This window comes from Aethalodelphis obliquidens, unplaced genomic scaffold, assembly GCF_003676395.1.
Source record: "Aethalodelphis obliquidens isolate GAN/ISIS:26980383/991018 unplaced genomic scaffold, ASM367639v1 scaffold51, whole genome shotgun sequence".
NCBI classification, from domain to species: Eukaryota; Metazoa; Chordata; class Mammalia; order Artiodactyla; family Delphinidae; genus Aethalodelphis; species Aethalodelphis obliquidens.
The window spans coordinates 9,736,349-9,763,321 of record NW_020837995.1 but is presented as its reverse complement, the minus strand read 5'-3'; the positions used below and the strand labels follow the sequence as shown (position 1 = coordinate 9,763,321).

At 49.4% G+C, this 26,973-nt stretch overlaps 1 protein-coding gene across 2 annotated transcripts in view; it reads left to right on the top strand.

The window, feature by feature from the left end:
- PLA2G4E (phospholipase A2 group IVE) overlaps positions 1-26,973 on the top strand; it is a 42,477-nt gene extending 15,504 nt beyond the window's left edge. For both annotated transcript variants that reach the window (XM_027083997.1, XM_027083998.1), the window contains exons 4-20: positions 371-502; positions 1,539-1,579; positions 3,497-3,539; positions 4,043-4,103; positions 4,744-4,904; positions 4,995-5,081; positions 5,472-5,509; positions 7,379-7,514; positions 8,839-8,975; positions 11,317-11,539; positions 13,972-14,086; positions 14,639-14,776; positions 16,207-16,314; positions 16,862-17,065; positions 18,303-18,469; positions 25,867-26,050; positions 26,475-26,973. In XM_027083997.1, coding sequence (XP_026939798.1) covers positions 371-502; positions 1,539-1,579; positions 3,497-3,539; positions 4,043-4,103; positions 4,744-4,904; positions 4,995-5,081; positions 5,472-5,509; positions 7,379-7,514; positions 8,839-8,975; positions 11,317-11,539; positions 13,972-14,086; positions 14,639-14,776; positions 16,207-16,314; positions 16,862-17,065; positions 18,303-18,469; positions 25,867-26,050; positions 26,475-26,713 — 2,214 coding nt within the window. In that variant the 3' untranslated portion in view covers positions 26,714-26,973. The remainder of the gene's footprint in view (positions 1-370; positions 503-1,538; positions 1,580-3,496; positions 3,540-4,042; positions 4,104-4,743; positions 4,905-4,994; positions 5,082-5,471; positions 5,510-7,378; positions 7,515-8,838; positions 8,976-11,316; positions 11,540-13,971; positions 14,087-14,638; positions 14,777-16,206; positions 16,315-16,861; positions 17,066-18,302; positions 18,470-25,866; positions 26,051-26,474) is intronic.

The window sequence follows — 26,973 nt, the reverse complement described above, 5'->3', positions numbered from 1 at the left end:
TCCTGGGTCCCAATGCTGGATACATTCTATGTCTTGACAGGGGTCTTCTCTGCTGTGCCCTTCCATCTCTCCCCCAGGTGAAATGAAATCCCTCACACTTCACAAGCCCCTGCCAAGCTTGCAAAAGAGCAAAATTTCCCAGTAGGAGAATCAGAGAAGAAGGGCAGGAAGGCTTCAGAGAGTTGCAAAGAAGGGAATAGACACTTTCCTCTCTTAATTCATGTCCCTACAGATGTCCCTCACACCTGAGCTGTGCTGGCTCCCATCCCTCAGACCCACCTCCTCACTAGGACTGAGGTCAGGCCGCTCATCCTGGGAATGGGTTGATGCAACCTTGGTAACCAGACTTGAACCCTCCGTTCTCCCCTAGAACGTGCTAGAGCTGAGTGTCTGTGATGACGACATGTTGACACCAGATGACCATTTCTTGACAGTTCTCTATGACCTCACCAAGCTCTGCTTCCGAGAGAAAACCCACGTGAAGTTCCCACTCAACAGAGAGGTGAGTGCAGGTGCCCCAGCCCTCAGCCTCCTGCTTCACGAGGGGCAGCTGGTTATTCTTATGATGCTGTTCTATGGGATCCTCTCTCTGTAGCCAGGTCAGGAGAAGATAGCACTGCTGTTCAAATCCCAGCGCTTTGGCTTACTATCAATAGCTCTGTGACCCTGCAGAAATTGCTTCATTCCTCTGAGTTCTGTTACCTCGTCTATACAATAGTGATAGTAAGACCTACCACACAGGGTCACTGTGAGGCTTAAATAAGAATACATAATTAAGGCATCTAGCACTGTTCACAGTACAAAATGGAGACAGAATACGTGTTGATTCCCTTTCTTTCCTCAGAGTCCTGCTTCTGGGATGGTCCCAGGGGAGAGAGGACAGATAAGGATAAAGGAGTGCAAATCTGCAAATCAGAGAAAGTCAGAGCTGAAAAGGCCCAGGATATTATCAATTCATTCAACAAGTATTTGAATGCCCTATGGGCCAGGCACTTCCATGCACTGGCGACACCTCAGGGACGAGCATCCCTGCCCTCACCTGGCTTATACTCTGTGGGGAAATTAAGGTCCAGTGAGGAAGGTCATGACTTCCTGAAGTTACACAGCAAGAGATGCAAAGCAGTAGCTGAAGGAAGGGGCTCCTAGCCTTCAGAGTTGAGCTTGCTGGGGACAATATCTCCCTTGCCCCAGGCCCTGAGCCCCTTGGAGGAGAAGGGGAGCAATGGAAGCTGGAGGGAGAGGATGAAAGGAAAATGTTCTGGGGCAGAGAGATTTACCTGCTGGGTCTAGGGGTCAACTCCACACCCTGACCCTCCCCTGGGTGGTCAGTGATGTTCCTGATATCAAAGACTTGGGGACAGAGGGAGGCAGAGGGGACAAAAAGAGCCAGGAGCAGCTGCCCCCACGCCAAGACAGCAGGACAGCCATGTGCGAAGGACAGGGGCAGGTCCACAGGGTCTCCTGGGATGGCACAGGATCCTGGTCTGCAGAGAGGCGTAGACACAGCTCACAACTGCAGTCTCCTCCTCCCCCTGCAGGGCATGGAGGAGCTGGAGGTGGAGTTCCTGCTGGAGGAGAGGTGAGTAGGACCCAACCCCCCAGGATTCCACCAAGGTCCTGACCCCAAAGCAGCTTCTGGGCACAGGCATTGTACAGCTGGGTCCTCCTTTCTGCAGTTCCCCACACCCACTTCTACTCCCACCCTTGACGCTCCTCACTGTGCATCAGAATCACTTGGGAACTTCTAAATCTCATAGGTGCCTGGACCCCACCCCTTCTCATCCAGGTCTGCTGATGTCAGTATTGCTTTAAAGATCTAGTACTCTGGCCAAATCACCTGCCTCAGCTCCCCAGCATTTCTGAGAGTGGCCTCTGGGAAGACTTCCTGCCACCATGGGGATGGGGCCTTCTTGAGGCCACGCTAAGAAAGAGGTCAGGACCAAGGCGTCTCCTCCTGGACCCAGGACTGTTAGAACAAACTCCCCCAAACCTGGCCTGAAGCAGAGGCCATGCCCCTCTGCAGTCAACTCTGGAACCAAGTCAAGGGGAGGCTCAGGACAGAGATGTGGGGTTAATTCTCATCATGTCCAATTAAGAAAAAGGTCCAGGGTCCTGGAGGTATGACTGTGCCGTGGACTCAAGTGGAATTGGGTCACAGAGCTGGAGTGTGGGAAGAAGAGGACACAGAGAGAGAAAGGAGAGGAAAGGGCGGTGAGGGAGGGGAGTAGGGTTCCTGCCGGGAGGGGACAAGCCTGCCCTGGGGCAGCAGTGTGCCTTGTGATTGGGCAGCCAGCTTCTTAACCCTGGCAGAACTGAGTCCCCTGGACTTATTAACAGCCCAGGGACAGGGGGACAATGAGAGGCAGGAACAAGAACAAGAGGGCTTGTCAAATTCCACTCGGAGAATCCTCTGCATAGGGGGTCTTGGAACTATTTGAGGTGCCTCATTAAAATCAACTTAAATTAAAATTTAAATTAAATTTGACAAATTAAAATCAACTTTATTTGTTTCATATTAAAGAAAATCTGGGCCCTCTCCTTCAGTTCTTGGTTTGACAGGACTTTTAGGGGGAAAAACATTCCTTGGGTGAATTAGAAAGTGGCTTACAAAATGAAATACGTCAGCATTGGTAATCAGAGTTGATATGGAAACACAGTCATCTTGGGCTTCATTTTGACAAGGGAGGCTGTGGACTCCCCTAGGCGAATTGTAACCTTGGAGGCTTTCTCAGCTTTGTAACACAAGGACATTTCACACTCACCAGGCCCCTCTCTAGCTGGGTCAAAACTATTTGTTAAATGCACAAATTAAATAGGATGAGTCCGTTTTGCTACCAGAACTGTTTACATTTGCTCCAGATGGTGGGCTCTGGCCTTTTCTTGCAACCTGTTTATCCTCATAACTCCATGCAGTTGCATCTGGTTGGACATAAAGAACAGCTATCCTTTAAGGAAGAAAAAGAAAAGAAACTCTTCTACTCCCTCTAACTTAGAAATCTTTTTTTTTTTCCTGGACATTCTATTTAAAATGTATGCCAGTTTTCTCCTTGACGATCTGCAGATCTAAGGTTTCTTAAGCCAATATTTTTCACAAGGATTAAGAAGGCTCTGCTATCTCCTTATTGACCCTATGTAGGCTGTTCGTCAGCCTTGTGAGAAATCAGTCAAGAATGATATGACTTAGAGAATAGACTTGTGGTTGCCAAGGGGAAGAGGGGGTAGAGGAGGGTTGGATTGGGAATTTGGAATTAGCAGGTGCAAACTATTGTATATAGGATGGATAAACAACAAGGTCCTACTGTATAGCACAGGGAACTATATTCAATATACTGTGATAAACCATACTGGAAAAGAATATGAAAAAGAATGTATATAACTGAGCCACTTTGCTGCACAGTAGAAATTAACACAGTGTTGTAAATCAACTATACTTCAATAAAATAAATTTTTAGAAAGAACGATATGACTGACCAGGAGTTCTCATTTTGTTTTTCAGCCCCTCTCCACCTGAGAGTCTCATCACGAATGGCGTGCTGGTGGTAATTGTCCTTCCAGGCGCCTGTGGCTCCAGAGGCCGCCTGTGGCTGCTGCTCTTGGGAACAGAACTGTGGGAGGGAAAACCAGGCCCAACTTGGGCCCTTGTCCCAGAGCCCACTAGGAGTCAGACTAACTGAAGCCAGACAAAGGGGGTGCGGGCAGTGGTGGGGGCAGCAGCTGGGCTCCTGCTCCTGGGGAGGAAACACCTGGACCAGCATCCCATCTCCCAAAACGATGACCTCAGCAACCTCCCTAATAAAGCACCCACTCTCAGAATCAGTCTCGTCCCATTTTCCCCCAACTCCAATCTCTCTATAAGCACAAGTTCAGAATGAAAAAGATTTTCATAATTAGGCTGTTGGTACAGCCATTTCAATTAGATGCATCTAAAGCCTCAGGATTCAAGGAAATCTCTCCCCCGAAAATCAGTCTTTGGGAGTTTGTGGCCTGGTAGAGCATCCCCGGAAGCTTGTGCTCAAAATGACCTCCCCTTCCTTTGTTTCAGTCTCGACAAATGTCCTGCCTGGAGGTTCATGCAGAATCCAGGAGACAGAAGAATAGGAAAGGTGAGCCCTTTGACTACCTCTGCCTGCTGGGGGGTGGGGAGGACAGTGCCACTTCCCAACCCTGTCAACACCAGAGTTGGCTGCTCCATGGCTGCCCTGGGCTCCATGGGGAACGCATTTTATAGCTGGCAGGGACCTAAGAGATCCGCAAATACGCGACTCTCCTTCTCACCACTCCACCCCATCCCCCCCATGCAAGGCTTCCAGCCCTGTCTGCAGAGAGGAGAGCGGCACAGCCCAACTGGCATGGGGGAGGGAGGGGGAAGGAAGAGGTTCTGCCCCCAAACTGGCAGCAAGGAGAGGGCCTGCTTTCAGTGCAGTGGGAAGGTAACTTCGGGGCACCTTGTGGAGGAGCAGAACCTAGGAGGACTAGTCCAGAAAACTCAGCCTCTCAGACCTCACACACACACACACACACACACACACACACACACACACACACACAAAAGCCTTGTAAAATGCAGATTCCTGGGCCCCGCCTGGCCCTTCAGAATGAGACTCTCTGGGGCATTTTAACCAATGCCCTCGGTAATTCTAAACCCCTGTCCTGGGTGCCTCCCCTAGGCCTTTTATTGGGCCGAGTTGGGGTGGGAAGTGGGAGGCTTCCCAGGGGTCTCAGCCCTCTTGTCCTCTCTTCCAGTGAAGGGCCTCCCGGTGACAGTGACGGAGTCCTTCGAGCACACCCAGCACATCTCACACTGCCTGGAGCCCTGCGGCCCAAACCCTGCCTGCTTCCACTACCCCAAGTACTTCCAGCCCCAGGTCCACGTGGAGGTGCCCAAGAGCCAGTGGAGCTCTGTGGTAGGAGGCTGCGACAGTAGGGGGTTAGGGGCTGGTTCAGACTCGAGTTGGGAGGAGCCCCTCCCCTCACGAAACGGCCCATCCTTCCAGCTTTGCTGCTGCAGTGCGTGCAAGAACGACCCTGTGTGCCAGTCCCTGGATTGCCTCCCTGACGGCCAGGCGGTGACCCTGCCTGTGGTGAGGGCCTGGGTCTGGGAAGGGGTCCCTGAGCAGCGTAGCCTGGAGTGCCTGTGGAAGGGAGACGGGGACAGCCTGGGGAGCCCGGCGGGAAGCATGGCTTGCGGCGGGTCTCTCAGGCAGGGTACAGGAGTCTTGGGGGATAGAAGACTGCTGAGCTGCATTGTGGAGCCAAAGACAGAGTGTGGAAGCTGAGCCAGGTTGGGAGCGAGAGACGTCCAGAAGAGAACCTGTGTGCGCATGCGCGGGCGGGGCGCTGCATGCGCATGCGCTAAGTCAAGCGTCCCGGGGTGGGGGCGGGCACGGTGTGGTGAGTCTCCCCTTATTTGGTTGGGACCACTTGGCTCTGAGCTGTCATCCCTGACAAACTTTTCATCTTTCAATTCCCAGAACAAGAATTGTGAATTACACATGAAGTCTACACCCTGGTAAAGTGCCCTCTTTCGGTCTGTCCCTCTGACTTATTTATCTTTAGGGACTTAAAGTGGTATCTTGTTGTGGTGTTGATTTGCATTTCCCTGACGGCCAGGGACGTTGAGCATTTTTTCACAGGCTTATGGGCCATTTCTATATCTTCTTCGGAGAAATATCTATTCAAATCCTTTACCCATTTTTAAAGTGGGTGACTTGCCTTTTATTGTTAACTTGTAAAATTTCTTTGTATATTCTAGATACAAGCCCCTTGTCAGATATATGATTTCTAAATATTTTTCCTGTTCTGGAGATTGTCTTTCACATTCTTAATGGTGTTCTTTGAAGCACAGAAGTTTTCAATTTTGGTGAACTTCAGTGTATGTATATTTTTTTCTTTTGTCACTTGTGCTTCTGGTGACATATTTAAAAAACCATTGCCTAATCGAAGGTCATGAAGATTTACTCCCATGTTTTCTTTTAAGAGTTTTATAGTTTTAGCTCTCAATTTGGGTCTATGATCAATTTTGAGTTAATTTGTATATACAGTGTGAAATAGGGGTCCAACTTCATTCTTTTGCATGTGGATATCCAGTTGTCACAGCATCATTTGGTGAAAAGACTGTTCTTTCCCCCTTTGAATTGTCCTGGCACCCTTGTTGAAAATCAAGTGACTGTACTTTCCATTTACAATTTGATAGCTGTTTGTCCTTGGTCAAGTTATTAAGGCTCTCTAAACCTCAGTTTTTCTCACCTGTAAATTAGAGCAATACCAGGAGTACTGTCTATCATTGGGTTGCTTTGAGGATCCAGTGAGATAACACATGTGAAGAAATCAGTGATCTGCGAAGTGGGAAACTCAGAAAATATCAACAAATGTTACTATTATTGCTGTTTTATTATTCATTCCTTGTTGAGGCCAAGGGAAGATTTCCTCACAGCTGTGTCTGCAGGCCTATACCAGACATGAAGGAAACATAATGAGAGAGCTCCCAGGCTCTACCTTCAAGGAGATGTGACCTTTATAGTTACCAGGGTCACTAAGACTCAGGCTGGAAATTGTCAAGGTCCATTCTCCTGGAGTCACTGGGGAGGAGGGCCTTGGAATGCAAGGGATGTTGATGGGCAGAGGGAGGAGGCTCAGAACCCAGACTACTCCTGGGCTCTGAGAGCCGATGGACCCTTCCAGGAAGTAGCAGGAGGTGAGGTTGGACAGATCAGGTGGGGGCTTGGATGCCAGGCCAGAAGCCTGGACTTGCTCACATCAGGGATGTGATAAAAAGAGGGCAAGCGTTGGGCATGCTCTTCCTGCCCCACCCACCTTGCAGACCTGTGGGGGTGACAGGGTGAGATCAGGGATGTGAAGGGTTTTTGTCACACAGGATGATTTTTACTCTGGGAGCAGGAAAAGCTCACCAAGGAATATGAGCTCCATGAGAACAGGACCTTGTTTATCCAGCTCAGAAGAGCCCTACTGTAGAGCCTTATTCAGAGGGACTGGCCAAAAGGATCTCAGGGCCTCTTGTCACCCATGTCTGGCCTTGGGCTCTAGAAGGTGCCTGGGGGAAGGCTTTCAAGACTTTCCAGATCTCGTTGAAGAGGCAGAGGTTCAGTAAGTCCCTAATTGTGTTGAGTACCTGCTTATGGTCCACCAGCTAAGGCTTTGGGGCTTTACATTTGTTATCTCATTAAGTGCTGAAGACAGTGCCAGGAGTTAAGCACGATTAGCCCCATTTTACAGATGAGAAAGCAGGGGCCCAAGGTCACAAAGGTGATTCCTGGCAGAACCAGTCTTCAAGCCTAGGTCCAACTGACCCTAAAGCCATGTCTTCTCCATGGAGGTGGAGTCTACAGACCTGCTAAGCCAAGCTCCTCTGTCCCCACAGCTCCGAGGCACTGGACGTGCGGCTAGGCTTCAGCCTGTGCCAGGCAGAGCTGGAGTTCCTGCAGAAGCGGAGGGTGGTGGTGGCTGAGGCGCTGAAGCAGGTGTTGCAGCTGGAGGAGGACCTGCAGGCAGACGAGGTGGGTGAGCAGAGGTCCGCTCAGAGCCAGGCTTGTCCTTCGAACACTGTGCCTGCCAGCTGCCCCCTGCAGTCCCTCCCTTGCCCCAGGGCAGCCTCAGCACTGCCTTTCCTGGTGGCCCTTACTGCTGAGGTTCCAGGTGCCCAGGTGACTGGCTGTGCTGGATGTGGTTCAGTTGTGTGTTCGCAAGGGGCAGGAAGGGCAGAGTAGAGAGAAAGGAAGGAGCCCCAGCTGCTGCTCCCCGTGCGCTAACAGATCCTGAGATGATGAATGATGTCTTATCTACACGGGACAATGTGGCATCCTTTCCCCAGCCAGGAAAACACTGGAAGCTCCACCACCACCCACATTCTACACACCTCCACCCAAAAGGCCCTGGGCCTTTCATTCTTCAATTCTCCCTTCCCATAAATGTATGCGCACGTGCGCGCACACACATGCACACACGCGCGTGCACACACACACACACACACACAGAGAACGAACAGCAGTGGGGGGCTGGAGAGAGACAGCTTCCTCACGCAGGCCCAGCTTCTGCGCACAGGTAGATGATGGTACCTTTGCCAGAGCCCTCTGTCCCCTCCCTGGTAGGGGCTGAGGCTCACACTCCCCTGAGCAGCAGGTCAGCCCTCGGAGAGCCCGCACTTCAGAGGCCAACCACAGGTGTAGACAGAGACCTCGTCCCTGAGGAGGGCTGTGATGGGGCTTCGGCCGACAGTACATCTTACAGTCCCCACTCAGATGAAAACTGAGTGAGTCTTGGCAAAGACTCCACGCCTCACTCTCCCATCTATAGGGAAACACACTGAGGACATCTTAAACCTAAGTAAACCCAGAGGTGACAACTGTGCTCCTTCCCACATCAAAAATCCATTTACCCCTGCTTTTACACATATGGTCTATAGGGACCACATACCATGTGCCAGGCCTGAGCCTGACATCCAATCCCTCTACGGCAGGTGCTGATTTGCAGCCGTTAGGGAATCACACGCTAGCTGGGCTCTTGAGCGAGCCACCCAGCCCTCTGGCCCCAGTTCATCACCTGTTAACTGAGAGCTAGATTAATAGTGCCAAGAACCCTTCCAGCCATGGCCTTCTAATTTACCAAGCCCAACACCGACCACTGGGTTTGGAACTAAGGTCCAGTTCTAGACCTACCAGGCGGCTTGACACTCTGTGAAAGGCAGTTTTCAGGTCACTCAGTCCCCACTCTCTGTTCTCTGTAGCCAGCTCTTCCTCTTCCGCTGTTATTTCTAAGCTCCTGTCTCTCCAAGTCTTCTCCTACCCAGCATTGCCCCAGCAGTCTGCCTCCATGTGCCCCCAGGTCCCACTGATATCCATCATGGCCACTGGGGGTGGGACAAGATCCATGACTGCCATGTATGGCCACCTGCTGGGGCTGCAGAAGCTGAACATTCTGAACTGTGCCAGCTACATCACTGGCCTGTCAGGGGCCACCTGGTAAGGAGCGGGGGGCCACTGACTGGTGAAGCCCAGAGCGAGCAGCCAACAGCCTGGCCGGCGGGCGGGGGTGGGGTCTCTGGTAAAGCTCATCCGCCCCAAGTAGAGTGACTCGTGACACCTGGGCAGCTCTACCCCTCACCACTGTGTGACCTTGGGAATGCAGTTGAACTTCTCTGAGTCTCATTTTCTGTATCTGTAAAGTGGGGATAGTAATAGCCCTGACCTCATGGGGTTGTTGTGAGATGCTCTCCCAGTACTGGGTACACCAGGGACACGTGTTGGTCATGACTCCATGACTATGGCAGGGTCCCAGGAGCGTGGCAGCCAGTTATGAGTGAACCACTGGTGCCACTGGTGCATCTCCCCAGCAGCTGCCCTCTCTCAGACTGTGCCAGGTCTCCTGGGGTGGGTGGAGCTGGCCCGCTGCTCTGGCTGCCACGTTCCAGCCCACCCCCAGCCCTGCGTGCTCCCTCTGCCCTGCAGGCGTCCTCGGGCTCCCATCCTCACTCTTGCTGGTGAGCAGGGAGGGTGAGCCCTTAGCTCCCCTGACAGGTGAGGCCAGCACGAGGCCGGCTTCTCCACAGCAGCCACGGCACCTGGGATTCACGATGCCGCTGGCGGCCCACAAAGATGTTGTAATTTCTTTTAAGTTCTTTAAAAGAAACCTAGGTTGAAGAAAGTGTTTTAATATATAGTAATATATCACTATATTTTTCTTTATATAACAGTCATAGAAGATAATTTTTAATATTTTTATGGTGGAAGGGGCCCACCAAAGTCGTAATGCAGCCCTGGTCTAGGGTGACCCAGGCCTTGTGACTACCCACATCCTCTCAGCCAGGGCTGCATCTTATTCTGTGTGTAACTAGTGGGCCTCAGAGCCCTCAACGTCCCAAGCTGTGTCCCTCATCCTGGAGGGGCTCTGGGTAACTTTCATTTGAGGGGGTGGGTGTGAAGAAAACCAAGGGTTCCTGGTGCACCAGAGGCCCCGAGGCTCAGCCCAGGTGGGACAGAAGGATAGCTGATGATTACGGGCATTGCCTCTGCACGGAGCGCTGAGGTGACTGCTTCCAATGGACTATCTCATTTCTTCTTCACAAGAAGACTATGAGGATGATGTTGTCATTATGCTCATTTTACAGCTGGAGAAAGAAAGGAATTTGCCCAGGGTCACTCAGCTAATGAGCGGTAGAGCTGGGATTTCAACCCAGGCTGTCTGAGTCCAGGGCCCACATTCTTTTTTTGGGGGGGGGGGACCCACATTCTTAATCTCACCGATAAACCGCTGCCCATGGGAAGTAGGTTAAGGAGATAAACTTGTTTGCACCAGGGTAGAGGGGCACCTGCATCCTCCTGGCCTACCTCTGGGCCAGGCAGGAAACTGGGAGGAACTCAGACCCAGCTGGGGTGGGGGTAGGGTGTCTCCTGGCCTGGGAAAGCACTGGGAAGGAATTTTGTAAAATCAAAATCAATCATTTGTAATGTTTTTTTTAAAGCTTTTTAAAGGTATGAAAGTAACAGCGTGAACCTTATGGAGAGCAGGGTACTTTTTGTTGAAGAAATCTCCTGAAGGGAGAGGCCGCTGCTCAGACAGCTGTGCAGCTGTAGACCAGGTCCACTGTGGGGAGGGGGATTCCTGGGTGCTGTCCTGACCTAGACTGAGAAAAGCCGGGTCCAGGCCAAGCAGAGGCAGACAGAGGCAAAGACCCAGGGCTAGGGGGATATCTATCTTTGTTTTACTCCTCCCCACTGCCCACATAGAAGTTAAGAAGAAGAAGGGGAAGTAAGTCTTAGCTGGCATCACAATTATGGGAATTAATGTGGCAGAGTGGGAAGAGTCCAGGATTTGGAATCAGCAAAGCCTGGGGTCAAATGCTGGCCCCAGCACTTACTTCGTGCCCAGTACTGTCCTAATCATTTTACATTGACTCATGTCATCTTCACAATAACGCTGTGAGGTAGGTACAGTTATCATCCTTCTCCCCAATCCACAGATGGGAAAACTGAGGTGAGGAGCAGTTAGGTACCTTGCCCAGATCCCATGGCTGGTGAGTGGCAGAGTCTGGTTTTGAACCCAGGAAGATCTGGGTCCAGAATCTTCACTGTTAAGCACTGTGCTCCACCTGGCACACGGCAGGCAGTCAAGAAATGGCAGCAATTGTGACTTTGAGTAAGAATGTTCTCCCCTCCCTGACTGGGCCTCACCCCATTTCCTCCAGGCTCCTCTCCTGGCAGGTGAGGGTTTCCCATGACCTACCCACCTCCTTTCCTGCCAGGGTCCAGGGTCCATCTGACCAGGGCTGGCTCAGCTCTCTCAGCCACGCCTGTCTCTCTCCAGGACCATGGCTACCTTGTACCGTGACCCTGACTGGTCCTCCAAAAACCTGGAGCTTGCCATCCTCGAGGCGCGGAGGCACGTAGTCAAGGACAAGACGCCCGCTCTGTTCCCAGATCAGCTCCTCAAATTCCGGGAGGAGCTGCAGCAGCGCAGGCAGGAAGGCTACAAAGTCACCTTCACAGACTTCTGGGGTCTGCTGGTCGAGGCCTGTCTGGGGGACGAGGTAGGTGCTCAGCTTCCCCTGGGCTGATGCCCAGCCCTCCGCCTTCACTGGGGCACCGGGAGGTACATCGCAGCAGGAGGGAGTTAGGTTAGACCCTGCAGATGCACCCCTGGGCCTTAAGAAGCATGAGGCATTAGAACGCATGATGCAGGCAGATGGTGGGATTGTCTTCCCGAGTCCCTTTGGAGTATGACTGAAACCCTCACATCAGGGTGACTTAGGTGCAACCTTTCCGAGAGGCAGCGGGCCCTCTGAGAACCTGTGAGAGAAAATGGGGAGGGAGCCATCAGAGTGTGATGTAAGCCTGACCCCAAGTGGAGGAGAGAGGGAAGGAAAGGCCAGGTGGAAGCATCCTAGCCCACAGTGCGGTCTGAAAGGTCAGCACAGTGACCTTGCAGAGTTCCCCAGCCAAGTTGGCCATCAGAGGAGTCTGGCACCGCCCCCTCCCCTCCACCACAGTGGGCCTGCCTCAGGATCCCTGCCACGCTCAGTCATGGGCTGGGACCAGCCCAGTGGGAAGTGTGGCCTTAGAACAAACTCAGCCCTGGATTTCAGAGCACGGTAGCTGGGCCATCAGCCAATTACACTCCTGTAGTTGGAGGTCTGCTGGGCCCCTTCTCATGGCCACCACACGGAGGATGAGCCCAGTGAGGTTCCTTCCAGCTCTGATATCCAATGATCTGAGCAGTGTGTGCCCAAGAAGAGAAGCAGCCTGTGTTGGGACCCAGCTGCTGTGAGAGCCATGTGGGCCATGGTAGGGCAGTGGGATCCCCATGGGATGCTGCCATCCCGGACATCAGGGTGAGCTCAGCTAACACATGGACCCTTCCGACTGCCCAGACCCCAGGGTGGAAGCAACTTTGGCTGTTGCTTGACCCCAGAGTAGGGCTTCCCATCTAATTTCTATCCAGGGCTATGGCTGTCTGCCCCACTCCCAAAGGTGTCTGAAGAGTTCAGAATTCAAATCAGAACTTACCAGAAGGAAGAGGGACAGCAAATTCTTTTCTAGTAGATCCCCTCTTCCAGAAAACACAGACAATTTGAGCAACCAAGGACAGACCAAACCTCATCTTCAACATTCATTCATTCCCCCATTCATTCTTTCAACAAAATTAAGTACCTCCTGCATGCCAGGAACTGTGCTAGACAGTGGGGATTCAAACGCGGGCACTCACAGCCTTTGATGAATCCCTGCCCTTTCTGATAACCCACTGTCTACTCTGTCCACATGATGGAGCAGGGCAGGCAGAGGCTGAGGGTGTTGGCTTTTGGATTCAGGCAGGACAGGATTTGAATTCTGGCTCTGCTCTGTGCTATTCCTTAAATGGGAATTTCATCAACTGTTTCGTCAACAGTTAATATTTCTTAGAGTAGTTAGTGCTCCATGTGGTGAGGAGGAAAGCTCCAAGGCTTTTAACATTAGAGTCTGAGCATTGCCCAGGGTTTGGTGTAGGAAGGAGCCTAGGTTCCTGGGAAAGCAAGTCTAGGATTGATGGAAGGAGGCCTCTGCTCTTCCACTCTGGCCAAGGCAGGAGCTCCTTTGCCTCAGGCCCCCTTGACAATGAGTGTGGATTGGGCTCTTCCCCGAGTCTGCAACTTCCTCTCCTTCCATGACGGTCATTGCTGTGGTGCCCATATCTCTGGGCCCAGTTCTGACAGGCATCCTGTTGGCCTTGCAAGGGAGGCCTAAGAGTTGTTTGACCCACACATGTTTACCATCCCACACAGGTTCTGTGCCTTTACACACTCGCGCAACCATGGATGTCACCCACCAGGCAGCTGCTTGGCCTGGGGTCAGAGCCTCGTCCTCTAAAGCCTCCACTGGCCTTGTCTACACTGGCTGATTCACTTTGGGAGGTGGCCTGTGGTCCAGGCTGATCTGCAGGACTCCCACTTTGATTACACCACTTAGTGCTCTGGGGGCTTAGAGGGAATTTGACTGCCATCCGGTGCCAAGTTTCCAAATCTTTTGTTTAAAAAGAAGAATCTTTTTTTTTCCCTCCCAAATGAATTTATGAGAGAGCCCAACATGCAAAGCAGATTTTTAAAAAAATGGAGCTGCTCTGGTTTGAGTAGGGTGGAAGGTGATGAGGATGAAGAGGGGGCAGTGGTGGCCTCCTCCACCCCCGCCTTTTCATTCTCTGGTCCCTGAGACTCGAGGAGAACCCCAGGACTCTGAAGGACAGCTCTAAACTGCAGATCCAGTCCCACCCTGTCCATGTGTCTGGGGTGATGAACGGCCCAAGGATGAGGGAACATTTTCTGGGTACATTTTAAGCGTAGCTTTGACTGGTGTCAGGTGAGACCTCCAGAGCAGCCTGGTGGGCTCAGGAGCCTGGTGGGCTGCCAGAGGTCCAGACTGTCCTCTTACTCTGCACCGCTTCCCGGCTGCTTGTCTGCTCCTTCTCCTTAACCATTATTTTTCCACACAGAGATATGAATGCAAACTGTCAGATCAGCGTGCTGCTTTGTGTCAGGGCCAGAACCCCCTGCCTATCTACCTCACCATCAATGTCAAGGATGATGTAAGCAACCAGGATTTCAGAGGTAACACTGGTGGCTAGCAATTTCCCCGGGGCGGGGTGGGTCCCTTCTCAGCAGGCAAAGGCACTCAGTACCCCAGCGCACACATCCCGCCACCATACCTTTGCCAGCCTCCACAGCAAGAATGTGCTGACAGCCGAAGAAATCCACTTGGCTACCCCCTTCTGCCCAGACGCGTGTAGCCGGTGGGCAGCAGGGGTCCTGTGGCTCCCCTGAGCAGAGATTTGATGGGATAGAGGAAATAAAGGTCGTGAAGGGAGAGAGTCCTAGACATTTCTTAAGCTGCCAGGATGGAGGGACTCTAGAGACCTGCCCTGCTTCGGGGTCCGGTTTTGGTCCGGGTTTATGAGGCGCAAACGAGCCTGTGCAGCTTGCAACACTGAGTCTTGCCGGGCCAGCAAGCCGGTCACGGGCGCCCCCCTGTGCCCTGCGGGGGAACTGCGGCCTCCCCATCCCAGGCTCCTCGCGGCCGGGGAGACGGCGCGCGCAGGGAGAAGGGTGGGCGGGGCCGCCCCGGCCTGAGACTGACACCCTGCCCTGCTGCTTCGTGTGCAGAGTGGTTCGAGTTCTCCCCCTACGAGGTGGGTCTGCAGAAGTATGGAGCCTTCATTCCCACCGAGCTCTTCGGCTCCGAGTTCTTCATGGGGCGGCTGATGAGGAGGATCCCAGAGTCGCGGATATGCTACATGCTAGGTGACTCCTGGCTGGGGGAGGCCCCTGGGAAACCTGCCCCATGCGGAACAGGCTCCGCGTTTGATTAGAGGAATGACGAGGAGACACGGTCTGTTCCCCCAGGATCATGTGCCAGGTGCTGGTGCTGGTTTGGGTTATCCCTTGGGCATGTGACCCTCCTGGCATTTGTCAGCATACCCTCATTCCAGGAGAGGCTCCGGAGCCTCCCAGCCTCCCAGACTGCCCTGATCTCCCTGTGACCCTGTGGGCCTAGAAGGACCTGACAGGGGCTCCTGGGTCACTGAGGAACAAAGGGGACTCTCCCAATGTCCTGGTCTCCAGTCGTCTCCCTGGTGTCCATTCAGAACCAGACTGGGAGTTGCAGGCTGAGATGGAAGCTTCTGGAACTTCTACCCCCTTCTCCCTGGTTCCAGGAAGCAACATGCCTGTTTCCGGGGCTTGAACCAGCCCCTGGGATCCAAGGGGCCAGAGGGGACCTCAGGGTGAAGACAGAGTGTCTGGGGAAGCCTGGCCCAGCTCCCAACACTATGTTCCCTGGTCCTCCAGAAGCCAGGCCAACTGAGTGCAGAGGCCTGACTGTGATGTCCACTTGTAGAGTTCTCCCCTTCAGAGCCCAAAGTACATCTGTCAAAGGGCAACCGCAAAAAACGGACCCATTTTTACAGCCTCAACAACAGTTATGCTCTTATTTAAACTAGTTGTCTGCCTCCCCCTCCCTTCCATCTATCCCAAATCCAACCCATCCCAGAAAGTCCCACTTAAGCTCCATTTCTTCTGGGAAGTCAGCCCCGAAGCCCACAGCCCCCGGCAGCCTCTCCTTCCTGTGCTGTTGAGCATGTGGCTCAGAGATCTGTAGGTGAGACACTCGGACTTGAACTCTGGTTCCTCATTTATTAGCTGTGCAAAGTAGGCCAAATTACCTAACCTTCCTGAGCTTCAGTGTTCTCATCTGTAAACTGGGCTTAAGAGTAAAACCAACCTTACGGAGGATTCAAATGGGTCAATGTATGTGAAAGATTTCACATGAGTAGTATTATTACTGTGTTGCATTTTTTAAATCATAATAAGAGATGGTGTTACATTTATTGAGTGTTCACCATGTGCCAGGCGCTGTCCTAAACTAGTGTGTTAACTGATGCAAGGGGTGATTTCTGGACTTGAACTTGAAGCCTGCACTTGTCAGCATTAAGTCTCTCCTGGGGCTGTGCCTTATATGCCTTCATACCCTCTTCCAGTTTCAAGAGGAGAGCGGAGAAGAGCTGAGTCACTTATGTCGAGCTGCACTGTGGGGAGAGGGAAATGAAAGCCCGTCCCACTCCCTGAGCAACTTGACTTGGAGGGGGCATCGAGTCCAAGGCAGAATCAATCAGTATTTGGGTGGGCCTGGAGGCTCTTGGGCACAGCAGCTCACCGCTGGTCCTGCTCCCTAGGTCTGTGGAGCAGCATCTTCTCCCTGAACCTGCTCGATGCCTGGAATTTGTCCCACACCTCGGAGGAGTTTTTCCACAGGTGGACAAGGGAGAGAGTGCATGATATCGGTGGGTGACCCACTGGCTTCCCCTCCTGGTTGGGCAATGGCAGGGTGGGGAAGGTGGATCAGCAACTGAGGAGCAGTCCACCTGCCAGGTGTTTCAACCTCATCCCTATGGCCCATGGAAATAGGAGGGCAGCTAGGGGGTCTTCCCTGCCTGGAAAGGAGGGTGATTGCATTTGGATACACCTTTGCCAACTCTGGCCTGGCCCAGGGGAGTGGATGCACCGTGTGGTAGGCTTGGAAGAGCTGCACGGTGCCCAGGAGAGCTGCAGAGGGTGGGGATCTATGAATGCAGTTAAAGGTCACCCTTCTGGACTCTCTGTTTTCTCTGGAACCGCTCCTTGCCTGTCACCCCACTCCTTCTCCTCTACCCTGCCCCTGTTCTATGTCTCTCCCCTGGGTCCTCCTGGCTCCGAGAACTAGACAAGGAAGGTGTGCACTGCACTTACAGGCTGACCCCTGGGTGCAGGGCAACCATGGGGTGCTTCACCTGGGCAATCTGGGGACTCCAGCTCTGTAACCTGTCCTCCATCCACCCCCCTCCCCTGCAGAAGATGAGCCACTCCTACCTGAAATCCCTAAATGTGATGCCAACATGCTGGACACCACGGTGGTGATGCCAGGGTCATGGCTGTCCAATACTTTCCGCAACATCCTCACCTCCCGGGCCTTTTTGTCTGAGTTCCACAACTTCCTGCTGGGGCTGCAGATGCACACCGACTACTACCAGAATGGCCAGTTCTCCACGTGGAAGGGTAACCTTACCTGCTGCCCCTTGAGGCCTACCTCTGTTTAGAGGAAGGGGAAGTGGATGTGGAGGGAGAAAGGATGAGAAAACTCCTCTGCCCATGTTCATTGGGCCCAAGTGGCAGACTCTCCCCATAGTGTATTCTACATCTGGTGAAGCCTTGAACAACAGGTGGAGTGGTGGTGTATTTAATTAATTGAATCTGTACAATGACTCTATACAGCATCTGTATAACAATCCCAGCAGGTAGAAGTTGACCCCATTTTACAGTTGGGGAAATATGGGCCCTGACTTTCTACAGTTGTGTTCTGGGGACACCTTTTTTCTTTTTCTTCATTTTAAAAAAATGTATTTATTTTATTTTATTTATTTTTGGCTGCGTCGGGTCTTCGTTGCTGTGCGCGGGTTTTCTCTAGTTGCGGCAAGTGAGGGCTACTCTTCGTTGCGGTGCGCGGGCCTCCTGTTGCAGTGGCTTCTCTCGCGGCAGAGCACGGGCTCTAGGCACGTGGGCTTCTGTAGTTATGGCGTGTGGGCTCAGTAGTTGTGGCGCACAGGTTTAGTTGCTCCGCGGCATGTGGGATCTTCCCGGACCAGGGCGCAAACCCGTGTCCCCTGCATTGGCAGGCGGATTCTTAACCACTGTACCACCAGGGAAGCCCCTGGGGACACGTTTTAATGTAAGTGCTGCCCCCGGAGTTGGGCAGGAACGGCCCAGCCCAGGCTCCTCCAAATGGTGAGTGGCAGAGCTGGCTCTTAAACTGTGGTCTTGCAGCTTCAACTCAAGACTTCTTCCCTACCCTGCTGAGGATCTAAATTTGACTTTCCACCATCTTTGGTATTTTACTTGGCCACGGCCTGCAATGGCTGCTTGAGCCTAGGCTAATGATCTTTGTCCTCACTATCTGGGGCAGAAAAGGCAGCTGGCTCTGGGCCCACGGTCTGCACTAATTTATAGGATAGTCTTAAGCCCCTGCTGCACCACAAATTATGGGGCTGAGCCTTAGTGGGCTTTCTGTGCATGTTCCATAAAAGACTTGCTAAACTCCCCAGATAATGCTGTTCTTCTTCAGCCTACCCAGGGGGACACTGGGACTCACCGGGTACGCTGGCCAAGGGGAGGGCTGGAGGCCAGGCTGAAGTGGATGAGCTCCGGGCAGGGCATCCCATCCCCACCAGGTGCCTCTGACCATCTGCTGAGATCAGGGCGCCAAGGAGTGAGGATAACCACAAGCCTTGACTTTCAGACTCGGTGCTAGATGGCTTCCCAAACAAGCTGACAGCGTCCGTGAACCACTTGTGCCTGCTGGACACTGCATTCGTCATCAACTCCAGCTACCCGCCCGTCCTCAGGCCGGAGAGAAAAGCTGACCTCATCATCCACCTCAATTACTGTGCTGGGTCCCAGACAAAGGCAAGTTTGGCAAAGAAAGGCTCCCGCCCCACTCCCCACAGGCTCCTAGACTTAGCATCGGAGAAGCTCAAGCCACCATCCCTGATGGAGGTTACACCTCCAAACCTCAGAGGCGTAGCCCGCTGGCCCGCATGCAATGGGTTTACTAGATTCACTGAGCTAATTCCAATTTTATTCTTACATTTGAGCATTTCCCATATTTGGCAATTCTTTAGCTGCAAAATAAAAAAGAGTTTAAAAAATAACCTTAGGGCTTCCCTGGTGGCACAGTGGTGAAGACTCTGCCTGCCAATTCAGGGGACACGGGTTCGAGCCCTTGTCCGGGAAGAACCCACATGCCGCGGAGCAACTAAGCCCATGCACTACAACTACCGAGCCCGTGCTCTAGAGGCCACGAGCCACAACTGCTGAGCCCGCAAGCCACAACTACTGAGCCCGCGTGCCACAACTACTGAAGCCCGTGTGCCTAGAGCCCGTGCTCTGTAACAAGAGAAGCCACTGAAGTGAGAAGCCCGCACATAGCAACGAAGACCCAATGCAGCCAAAAATTAATTAATTAATTAATTAATTAAAAAAAATAATAATAACCTTAATAGAACCCAGTCAATTGTAAAGTTTTGTACCACTTCAGGAGCTTGTAATGTCCTATGTTCAAAGTGATCACATGGTCTCCCCACTACCAGGAAGTATGAGCCTCCATGTAATTACACCAAAGAGTTAGGACCAGAGATTTTTATTTATTTTAATTTATTTCCTTTTGAAAAGTTCTGGATTTTCAAGGGAAAGAAACTGCTTTTTGGTCTACTTTATTTATTTTATTATTATTTTTTATACAGCAGGTTCTTATTAGTCATCAATTTTATACACATCAGTGTATACATGTCAATCCCAATCGCCCAATTCAGCACACTACCATCCCCAACCCCCTGGGGTTTTCCCCCATTGGTGTCCATAGGTTTGTTCTCTACATCTGTGTCTCAACTTCTCTCATGCAAACCGGTTCATCTGTACCATTTTTCTAGGTTCCACATACATGCATTAATATACGATATTTGTTTTTCTCTTTCTGACTTACTTCACTCTGTATGACAGTCTCTAGATCCATCCACGTCTCAACAAATGACTCAGTTTTGTTCCTTTTTATGGCTGAGTAATATTCCATTGTATGTATGTACCACATCTTCTTTATCCGTTCGTCTGTCAATGGGCATTTAGGTTGCTTCCATGACCTGGCTATTGTAAATAGTGCTGCAATGAACATTGGGGTGCATGTGTCTTTTTGAATTATGGTTTTCTCTGGGTATATGCCCAGTAGTGGGATTGCTGGGTCATATGGTAATTCTATTTTTAGTTTTTTAAAGAACCTCCATAATGTTCTCCATAGTGGCCATATCAATTTACATTCCCACCAACAGTGCAAGAGGGTTCCCTTTTCTCCACACCCTCTGCAGCATTTGTTGTTTGTAGATTTTCTGATGATGCCCATTCTAACTGGTGTGAGGTGATACCTCATTGTAGTTTTGATTTGCATTTCTCTAGTTATTAGTGATGTTGTTGAGCATCTTTTCATGTGCTTCTTGGCCATCTGTATGTCTTCTTTGGAGAAATGTCTATTTAGGTCTTCTGCCCATTTTTGGATTGGGTTGTTTGTTTCTTTAATATTGAGCTGCATGAGCTGTTTGTATATTTTGGAGATTAATCCTTTGTCCATTGATTCGTTTGCAAATATCTTCTCCCATTCTGAGGGTTGTCTTTTCGTCTTGTTTATGGTTTCCTTTGCTGTGCAAAAGCTTTGAAGTTTCATTAGGTCCCATTTGTTTACTTTTGTTTTTATTTCCAGTACTCTAGGAGGTAGATCAAAAAAGATCTTGCTGTGATTTATGTCAAAGAGTGTTCTTCCTATGTTTTCCTCTAAGAGTTTTATAGTGTCCGGTCTTACATTTAGGTCTCGAATCCATTTTGAGTTTATTTTTGTGTATGGTGTTAGAGTGTTCTAATTTAATTCTTTTACATGTAGCTGTCCAGTTTTCCCAGCACCACTTATTGAAGAGACTGTCTTTTCTCCATTGTATATCTTTGTCTCCTTTGTCATAGATTAGTTGAACATAGGTGCATGGGTTTATCTCTGGGCTTCCTATCTTGTCCATTGATCTATGTTTCTGTTTTTGTGCCAGTACCATATTGTCTTGATTATTGTAGTTTTGTAGTATAGTCTGAAGTCCGGGAGTCTGATTCCTCCAGCTCCGTTTTTTCCCCTCCAGAGTGCTTTGGCTATTCGGGGTCTTTTGTGTCTCCATACAAATTTTAAGATGATTTGTTCTAGTTCTGTACAAAATGCCATTGCTAATTTGATAGGGATTGCATTGAATCTGTAGATTGCTTTGGGTAGTATAGTCATTTTCACAATATTGATTCTTCCAATCCAAGAACATGGTATATCTCTCCATCTGTTAGTATCATCTTTAATTTCTTTCATCAGTGTCTTATAGTTTTCCGCATACAGGTCTTTTGTCTCCCTAGGTAGGTTTATTCCTAGGTATTTTATTCCTTTTGTTGCAGTGGTAAATGAGAGTGTTTCCTTAATTTGTCTTCAGATTTTTCATTAGTGTATAGGAATGCAAGAGATTTCTGTGCATTAATTTTGTATACTGCAACTTTACCAAATTCATTGATTAGCTCTAGTAGTTTTCTGGTGGCATTTTTAGGATTCTCTTTGTATAGTATCATGTCATCTGCAAACAGTGACAGTTTTACTTCTTCTTTTCCAATTTGTATTCCTTTTATTTCTTTTTCTTCTCTGATGCCATGGCTAGAACTTCCAAAACTATGTTGAATAATAGTGGTGAGAGTGGATACCCTTGTCTTATTCCTGATCTTAGAGAAAATGCTTTCAGTTTTTCACCATTGACAATGATGTTTGCTGTGGGTTTGTTGTATATGGCCTTTATTATGTTGAGGTAGTTTCCCTCTATGCCCACGTTCTGGAGAGTTTTTTTCATAAATTGGTATTGAGTTTTGTCACAAGCTTTTTCTGCACCTATTGAGATGATCATACGGTTTTTATTCTTCAATTTGTTAATATGGTGTATAACATTGATTGATTTCCGTATATTGAAGAATCTTTACATCCCTGGGATAAATCCCACTGGATCGTGGTGTATGATCCTTTTAATGTGTTGTTGGATTCTGTTTGCTGGTATTTTGTTGAGGATTTTTGCATCTATATTCATCAGTGATATTGGTCTATAATTTTCTTTTTTTGTAGTATCTTTGTCTGGTTTTGGTATCAGGGTGATGGTGGCCTCATAGAATGAGTTTGGGAGTGTTCCTTCCTCTGCGATTTTTTGGAAGAGTTTGAGAAGGATGGGTGTTAGCTCTTCTCTAAATGTTTGATAGAATTCACCTGTGAAGCCACCTGGTCCTGAACTTTTGTTTGTTGGAAGATTTTTAATCACAGTTTCAATTTCATTACTTGTGATTGGTCTGTTCTTATTTTCTATTTCTTCCGGGTTCAGTATTGGAAGGTTATACCTTTCTAAGAATTTGCCCATTTCTTCCATGTTGTCCATTTTATTGGCATAGAGTTGCTTGTAGTAGTCTCTTAGGGTGCTTTGTATTTCTGCGGTGTCTGTTGTAACTTCTCCTTTTTCATTTCTAATTTTATTGATTTGAGTCCTCTCCCTATTTTTCTTGATGAGTCTGGCTAATGGTTTATCAATTTTGTTTATCTTCTCAAAGAACCAGCTTTTAGTTTTATTGATCTTTGCTATTGTTTTCTTTGTTTCTATTTCATTTATTTCTGCTCTGATCTTTATGATTTCTTTCCTTCTGCTAACTTTGGGTTTTGTTTGTTTTCTTTCTCTAGTTCCTTTAGGTGTAATGTTAGATGGTTTACTTGAGATTTTTCTTGTTTCTTGAGGTAGGCTTGTATAGCTATAAACTTCCCTCTTAGAACTCCTTTTGCTGCATCCCATAGGTTTTGGATCATCGTGTTTTCATTGTCATTTGTCTCTAGGTATTTTTTGATTTCCTCTTTGATTTCTTCAGTGATGTCTTGGTTATTTAGTAACGTATTGTTTAGCCTCCATGTGTTTGTGTTTTTTACGTTTTTTCCCCTGTAATTCATTTCTAATCTCATAGCATTGTGGTCAGAAAAGATGCTTGATATAATTTCAATTTTCTCAGATTTACTGAGGCTTGAGTTGTGACCCAAGATGTGATCTATCCTGGAGAATGTTCCATGAGCACTTGAGAAGAAAGTGTAATCTGCTGTTTTTGGATGGAATGTCCTATAAATATCAATTAAGTCCATCTTGTTTAATGTATCATTTAAAGCTTGTGTTTCCTTATTTATTTTCATTTTGGATGATCTGTCCATTGGTGTAAGTGAGGTGTTAAAGTCCCCCACTAATATTGTGTTACTGTCAATTTCCTCTTTTATAGCTGTTAGCAGTTGCCTTATGTATTGAGGTGCTCCTATGTTGGGTGCATATATATTTATAATTGTTATATCTTCTTCTTGGATTGATCCCTTGATCATTATGGAGTGTCCTTCTTTGTCTCTTGTAACATTCTTTAAAGTCTATTTTATCTGATATGAGTATAGCTATTCCAGCTTTCTTTTGATTTCCATTTTCATGGAATATCTTTTTCCATCCCCTCACTTTCAGTCTGTATGTGTCCCTAGGTCTGAAGTGGGTCTCTTGTAGACAGCATATATATGGGTGTTGTTTTTGTATCCATTCAGCAAGCCTGTGTCTTTTGCTTGGAGCATTTAATCCATTCACGTTTAAGGTAATTATTGATATGTATGTCCCTATGACCATTTTCTTAATTGTTTTGGGTTTGTTTTTGTAGGTCCTTTTCTTCTCTTGTGTTTCCCACTTAGAGAAGTTCTTTTAGCATTTGTTGTAGAGCTGGTTTGGTGGTGCTGAATTCTCTTAGCTTTTGCTTGTCTGTAAATCTTTTGATTTCTCCATCAAATCTGAATGAGATCCTTGCTGAGTTGAGTAATCTTGGTTGTAGGTTCTTCCCTTTCATCACTTTAAGTATATCATGCCACTCCCTTCTGGCTTGTAGAGTTTCTGCTGAGAAATCAGCTGTTAACCTTATGGGAGTTCCCTTGTATGTTATTTGTTGTTTTTCCTTTGCTGCTTTCAATAATTTTCCTTTGTCTTTAATTTTTGCCAATTTGATTACTACGTGTCTCGGTGTGTTTCTCCTTGGGTTTATCCTGTATGGGACTCGCTGTGCTTCCTGGACTTTGGTGGCTACTTCCTTTCCCGTGTTAGGGAAGTTTTTGACTATAATCTCTTCAAATATTTTCCCTGGTCCTTTCTCTCTGTCTTCTCCTCTGGGACCCCTATAATGCGAATGTTGTTGCGTTTAATGTTGTCCCAGAGGTCTCTTAGGTTGTCTTCATTTCTTTTCGTGCTTTTTTCTTTATTCTGTTCTGCAGCAGTGAATTCCACCATTGTCTTCCAGGTCGCTTTTCTGTTCTTCTGCCTCAGTTATTCTGCTATTGATTCCTTCTAGTGTAGTTTTCATTTCAGTTATTGTGTTGTTCATCTCTGTTTGTTTGTTCTTTAATTCTTCTAGGTCTTTGTTAAACATTTCTTGCACCTTCTTGATCTTTGCCTCCATTCTCTTTCCAAGGTCCTGGATCATCTTCACTATCATTATTCTGAATTCTTTTTCTGGAAGGTTGCCTATCTCCACTTCATTTAGTTGTTTTTCTGGGGTTTTATCTTGTTCCTTCATCTGGTACATAGCCCTCTGCCTTTTCATCTTGTCTATCTTTCTGTGAATGTGGTTTTTGTTCCACAGGCTGCAGGATTGTAATTCTTCTTGCTTCTGCTGTCTGCCTTCTGGTGGATGAGGCTATCTAAGGGACTTGTGTAAGTTTCCTGATGGGAGGGGCTGGTGGTGGGTAGAGCTGGGTGTTGCTCTGGTGGGCAGAGCTTAGTAAAACTTTAATCCGCTTGACTGTTGATGGGTGGGGCTGGGTTCCCTCCCTCTTGGTTGTTTGGCCTGAGGCAACCCAACACTGGAGCATACCTGGGCTCTTTGGTGGGGCTAAGGACAGACTCTGGGAGGGCTCATGCCAAGTATTACTTCCCAGAACTTCTGCTGCCAGTGTCCTTGTCCCCACGGTGAGCCACAGCCACCACCCCTCCCGCCTCTGCAGGAGACCCTCCAACACTAGCAGGTAGGTCTGGTTTAGTCTCCCCTGGGGTCACTGCTCCCTCCCCTGGGTCCTGATGCACACACTGCTTTGTGTGTGCCCTCCAAGAGTGGAGTCTCTGATCCCCCCAGCCCTGTGGAAGTCCTGCAATCAATTCCCACTAGGCTTCGAAGTCTGATTCTCTAGGAATTCCTCCTCCTGTTGCCAGATCCCCAGGTTGGGAAGCCTGATGTAGGGCTCAGAACCTTCCCAGTGGGTGGACTTCTGTGGTATAAGTGTTCTCCAGTCTGTGAGTCACCCACCCAGCAGTTAAGGGATTTGATTTTACTGTGATTGCACCCCTCCTACCATCTCATTGTGGCTTCCCCTTTGTCTTTGGATGTCGGGTATCTTTTATGGTGAGTTCCAGTGTCTTCCTGTCAATGATTGTCCAGCAGCTAGTTGTGATTCTGGTGTTCTCGCAAGAGGGAGTGAGAGCACATCCTTCTACTCTGCCATCTTGGTTCCTCTCCCTGGTCTACTTTAATACAGTCCTATCCTGAGGCCAGGGAAAGAGGAGTATAGACAGATGACAAGGATGACACCAATGATAATGACCTAAGTTTGTAAACAAGGGACAACATGCTTTCCTACACATGATCTCCCTTGATCCTTACACCAGCTCTTTGAGGTAGATGGCACAACTGCTATTATTCCTGTTATAGGTGAGGAAGGTGAGGCACAGAGAGGGTAAATGGCTTGCTTAAGATCGCACAGCTAGTGAGCTTAGAACGGGGAAGAACTAAGGGGATTCTGATACTCCAAGTCTGCTGCTTTTTCTGTTACGTCCTGTTTATAAAGATGCCCTTTCAGAGTCCTTTCTGGCCCTGTCACGTTCCAAAGCCCATGAGTGTCCTGCAGGAGCCTGGCCAGCCATGGCTGTCACCCTCTTAGGGAGCCAGCCACATCTCCAGGTCTGTGGGTGAAGCATCATCAGAAGGGCTTCTGTCCAGTTTACTTGGGGAAGGAGCTTGCAGTTGGACACACACCAACCTACTGCCCCTGGCTCTTCATCCGGATCCAGGTTTGTCCTAAAAAGAGCACACATAGGCAGAGCAGTTGGAGACCTGAGTTGTTAGCTGGGGAAATCGGAAAGCTGGACCTAAGAATTCTGTGTTTCTTGCCCACCCTCACCCCTCCTGATACTCAAACATGTCCTCCTGTGATGTTCCAGCCCATGAAACAAACCTGCAAGTACTGCACCGAGCAGAACATCCCCTTCCCCAAATATGAGGTGCAGGAGGAGGAGGATAACCTCAAGGAGTGCTACCTGATGGAGAGCTCCCAGGAGCCCGATGCCCCCACTGTGATTTTCTTCCCACTCATCAGCGACACCTTCCAAAAGTACAAGGCCCCAGGTAAGCCGCCGGGAGCTCAGGTCGCACCCCAACTGGTCTTGGACGGAGAGCTCCTGTTCTTAGACATGTGCAGTCTCCTGACAGCACTAATGGGAAAGCCTGGCATAGCTCCTGTCTGAGCCCAGCTTGGCTTCGGCGAGAAAGAACAGCCCCCCATGCCCCCGTGCGCCGCCGATGTCAAGCTCTACTCTTTCAGTCATTCACAGCCTGGCGCAGTGCGGTGCCAGGGAGGTCCTGAGATGGGCAAGCTATGTCCCTCGCCCTGGTGGGCTAGGAGGTGTGCGTGCGCATCTGCGTGTGTGAGTGTGCACATGGGCACGTTTTATTGTGGGTGTGCAGGGGTGGGCCTCAGGGAGAGGGGCAGAAACAAACCATTACAACCTCACGTGATAAGGGGCTACAGCAAGTCCTTCTGCTCCTCCAGGTGTGGAGCGAAGCCCCGAGGAGCTGGAGCAGGGCCAGGTTGACATCTATGGTCCCAAATCTCCCTACGCCACCAAGGAGCTGACGTACACAGAGGCCGCCTTCGACAAGCTGGTGAAGCTCTCCGAATATAACATCCTGAATAACAAGGACAAGCTCCTTCAGGCCTTGCGACTAGCAGTAGAGAAGAAGAAACGCCTGAAGAGCCAGTGTCCCCCTAAAGTCCCAGGACACCCGTAAAGAGTCCCCCCTAAAGTCCCAGGACAGTCCTGTGTCTGCTTCTAGCATCAGAGGTGCAGAACCCAGGGCTGACCGGCCCTCAGAGCCACCTCCGCTGCCTAGCAAGGGCTGCAGGCAGGCTGGCCTGGGCTTTCTATCAAAAAAATTAAAATTAAAAAAAAAAGGTTGAAGGAGAAAGAGAAAGAGACAAAGGAAAATAACAAGGGGATGTAATGGGGCTTTATACCCACTGGAATTTTTTTTTAAACATCTTTATTGGA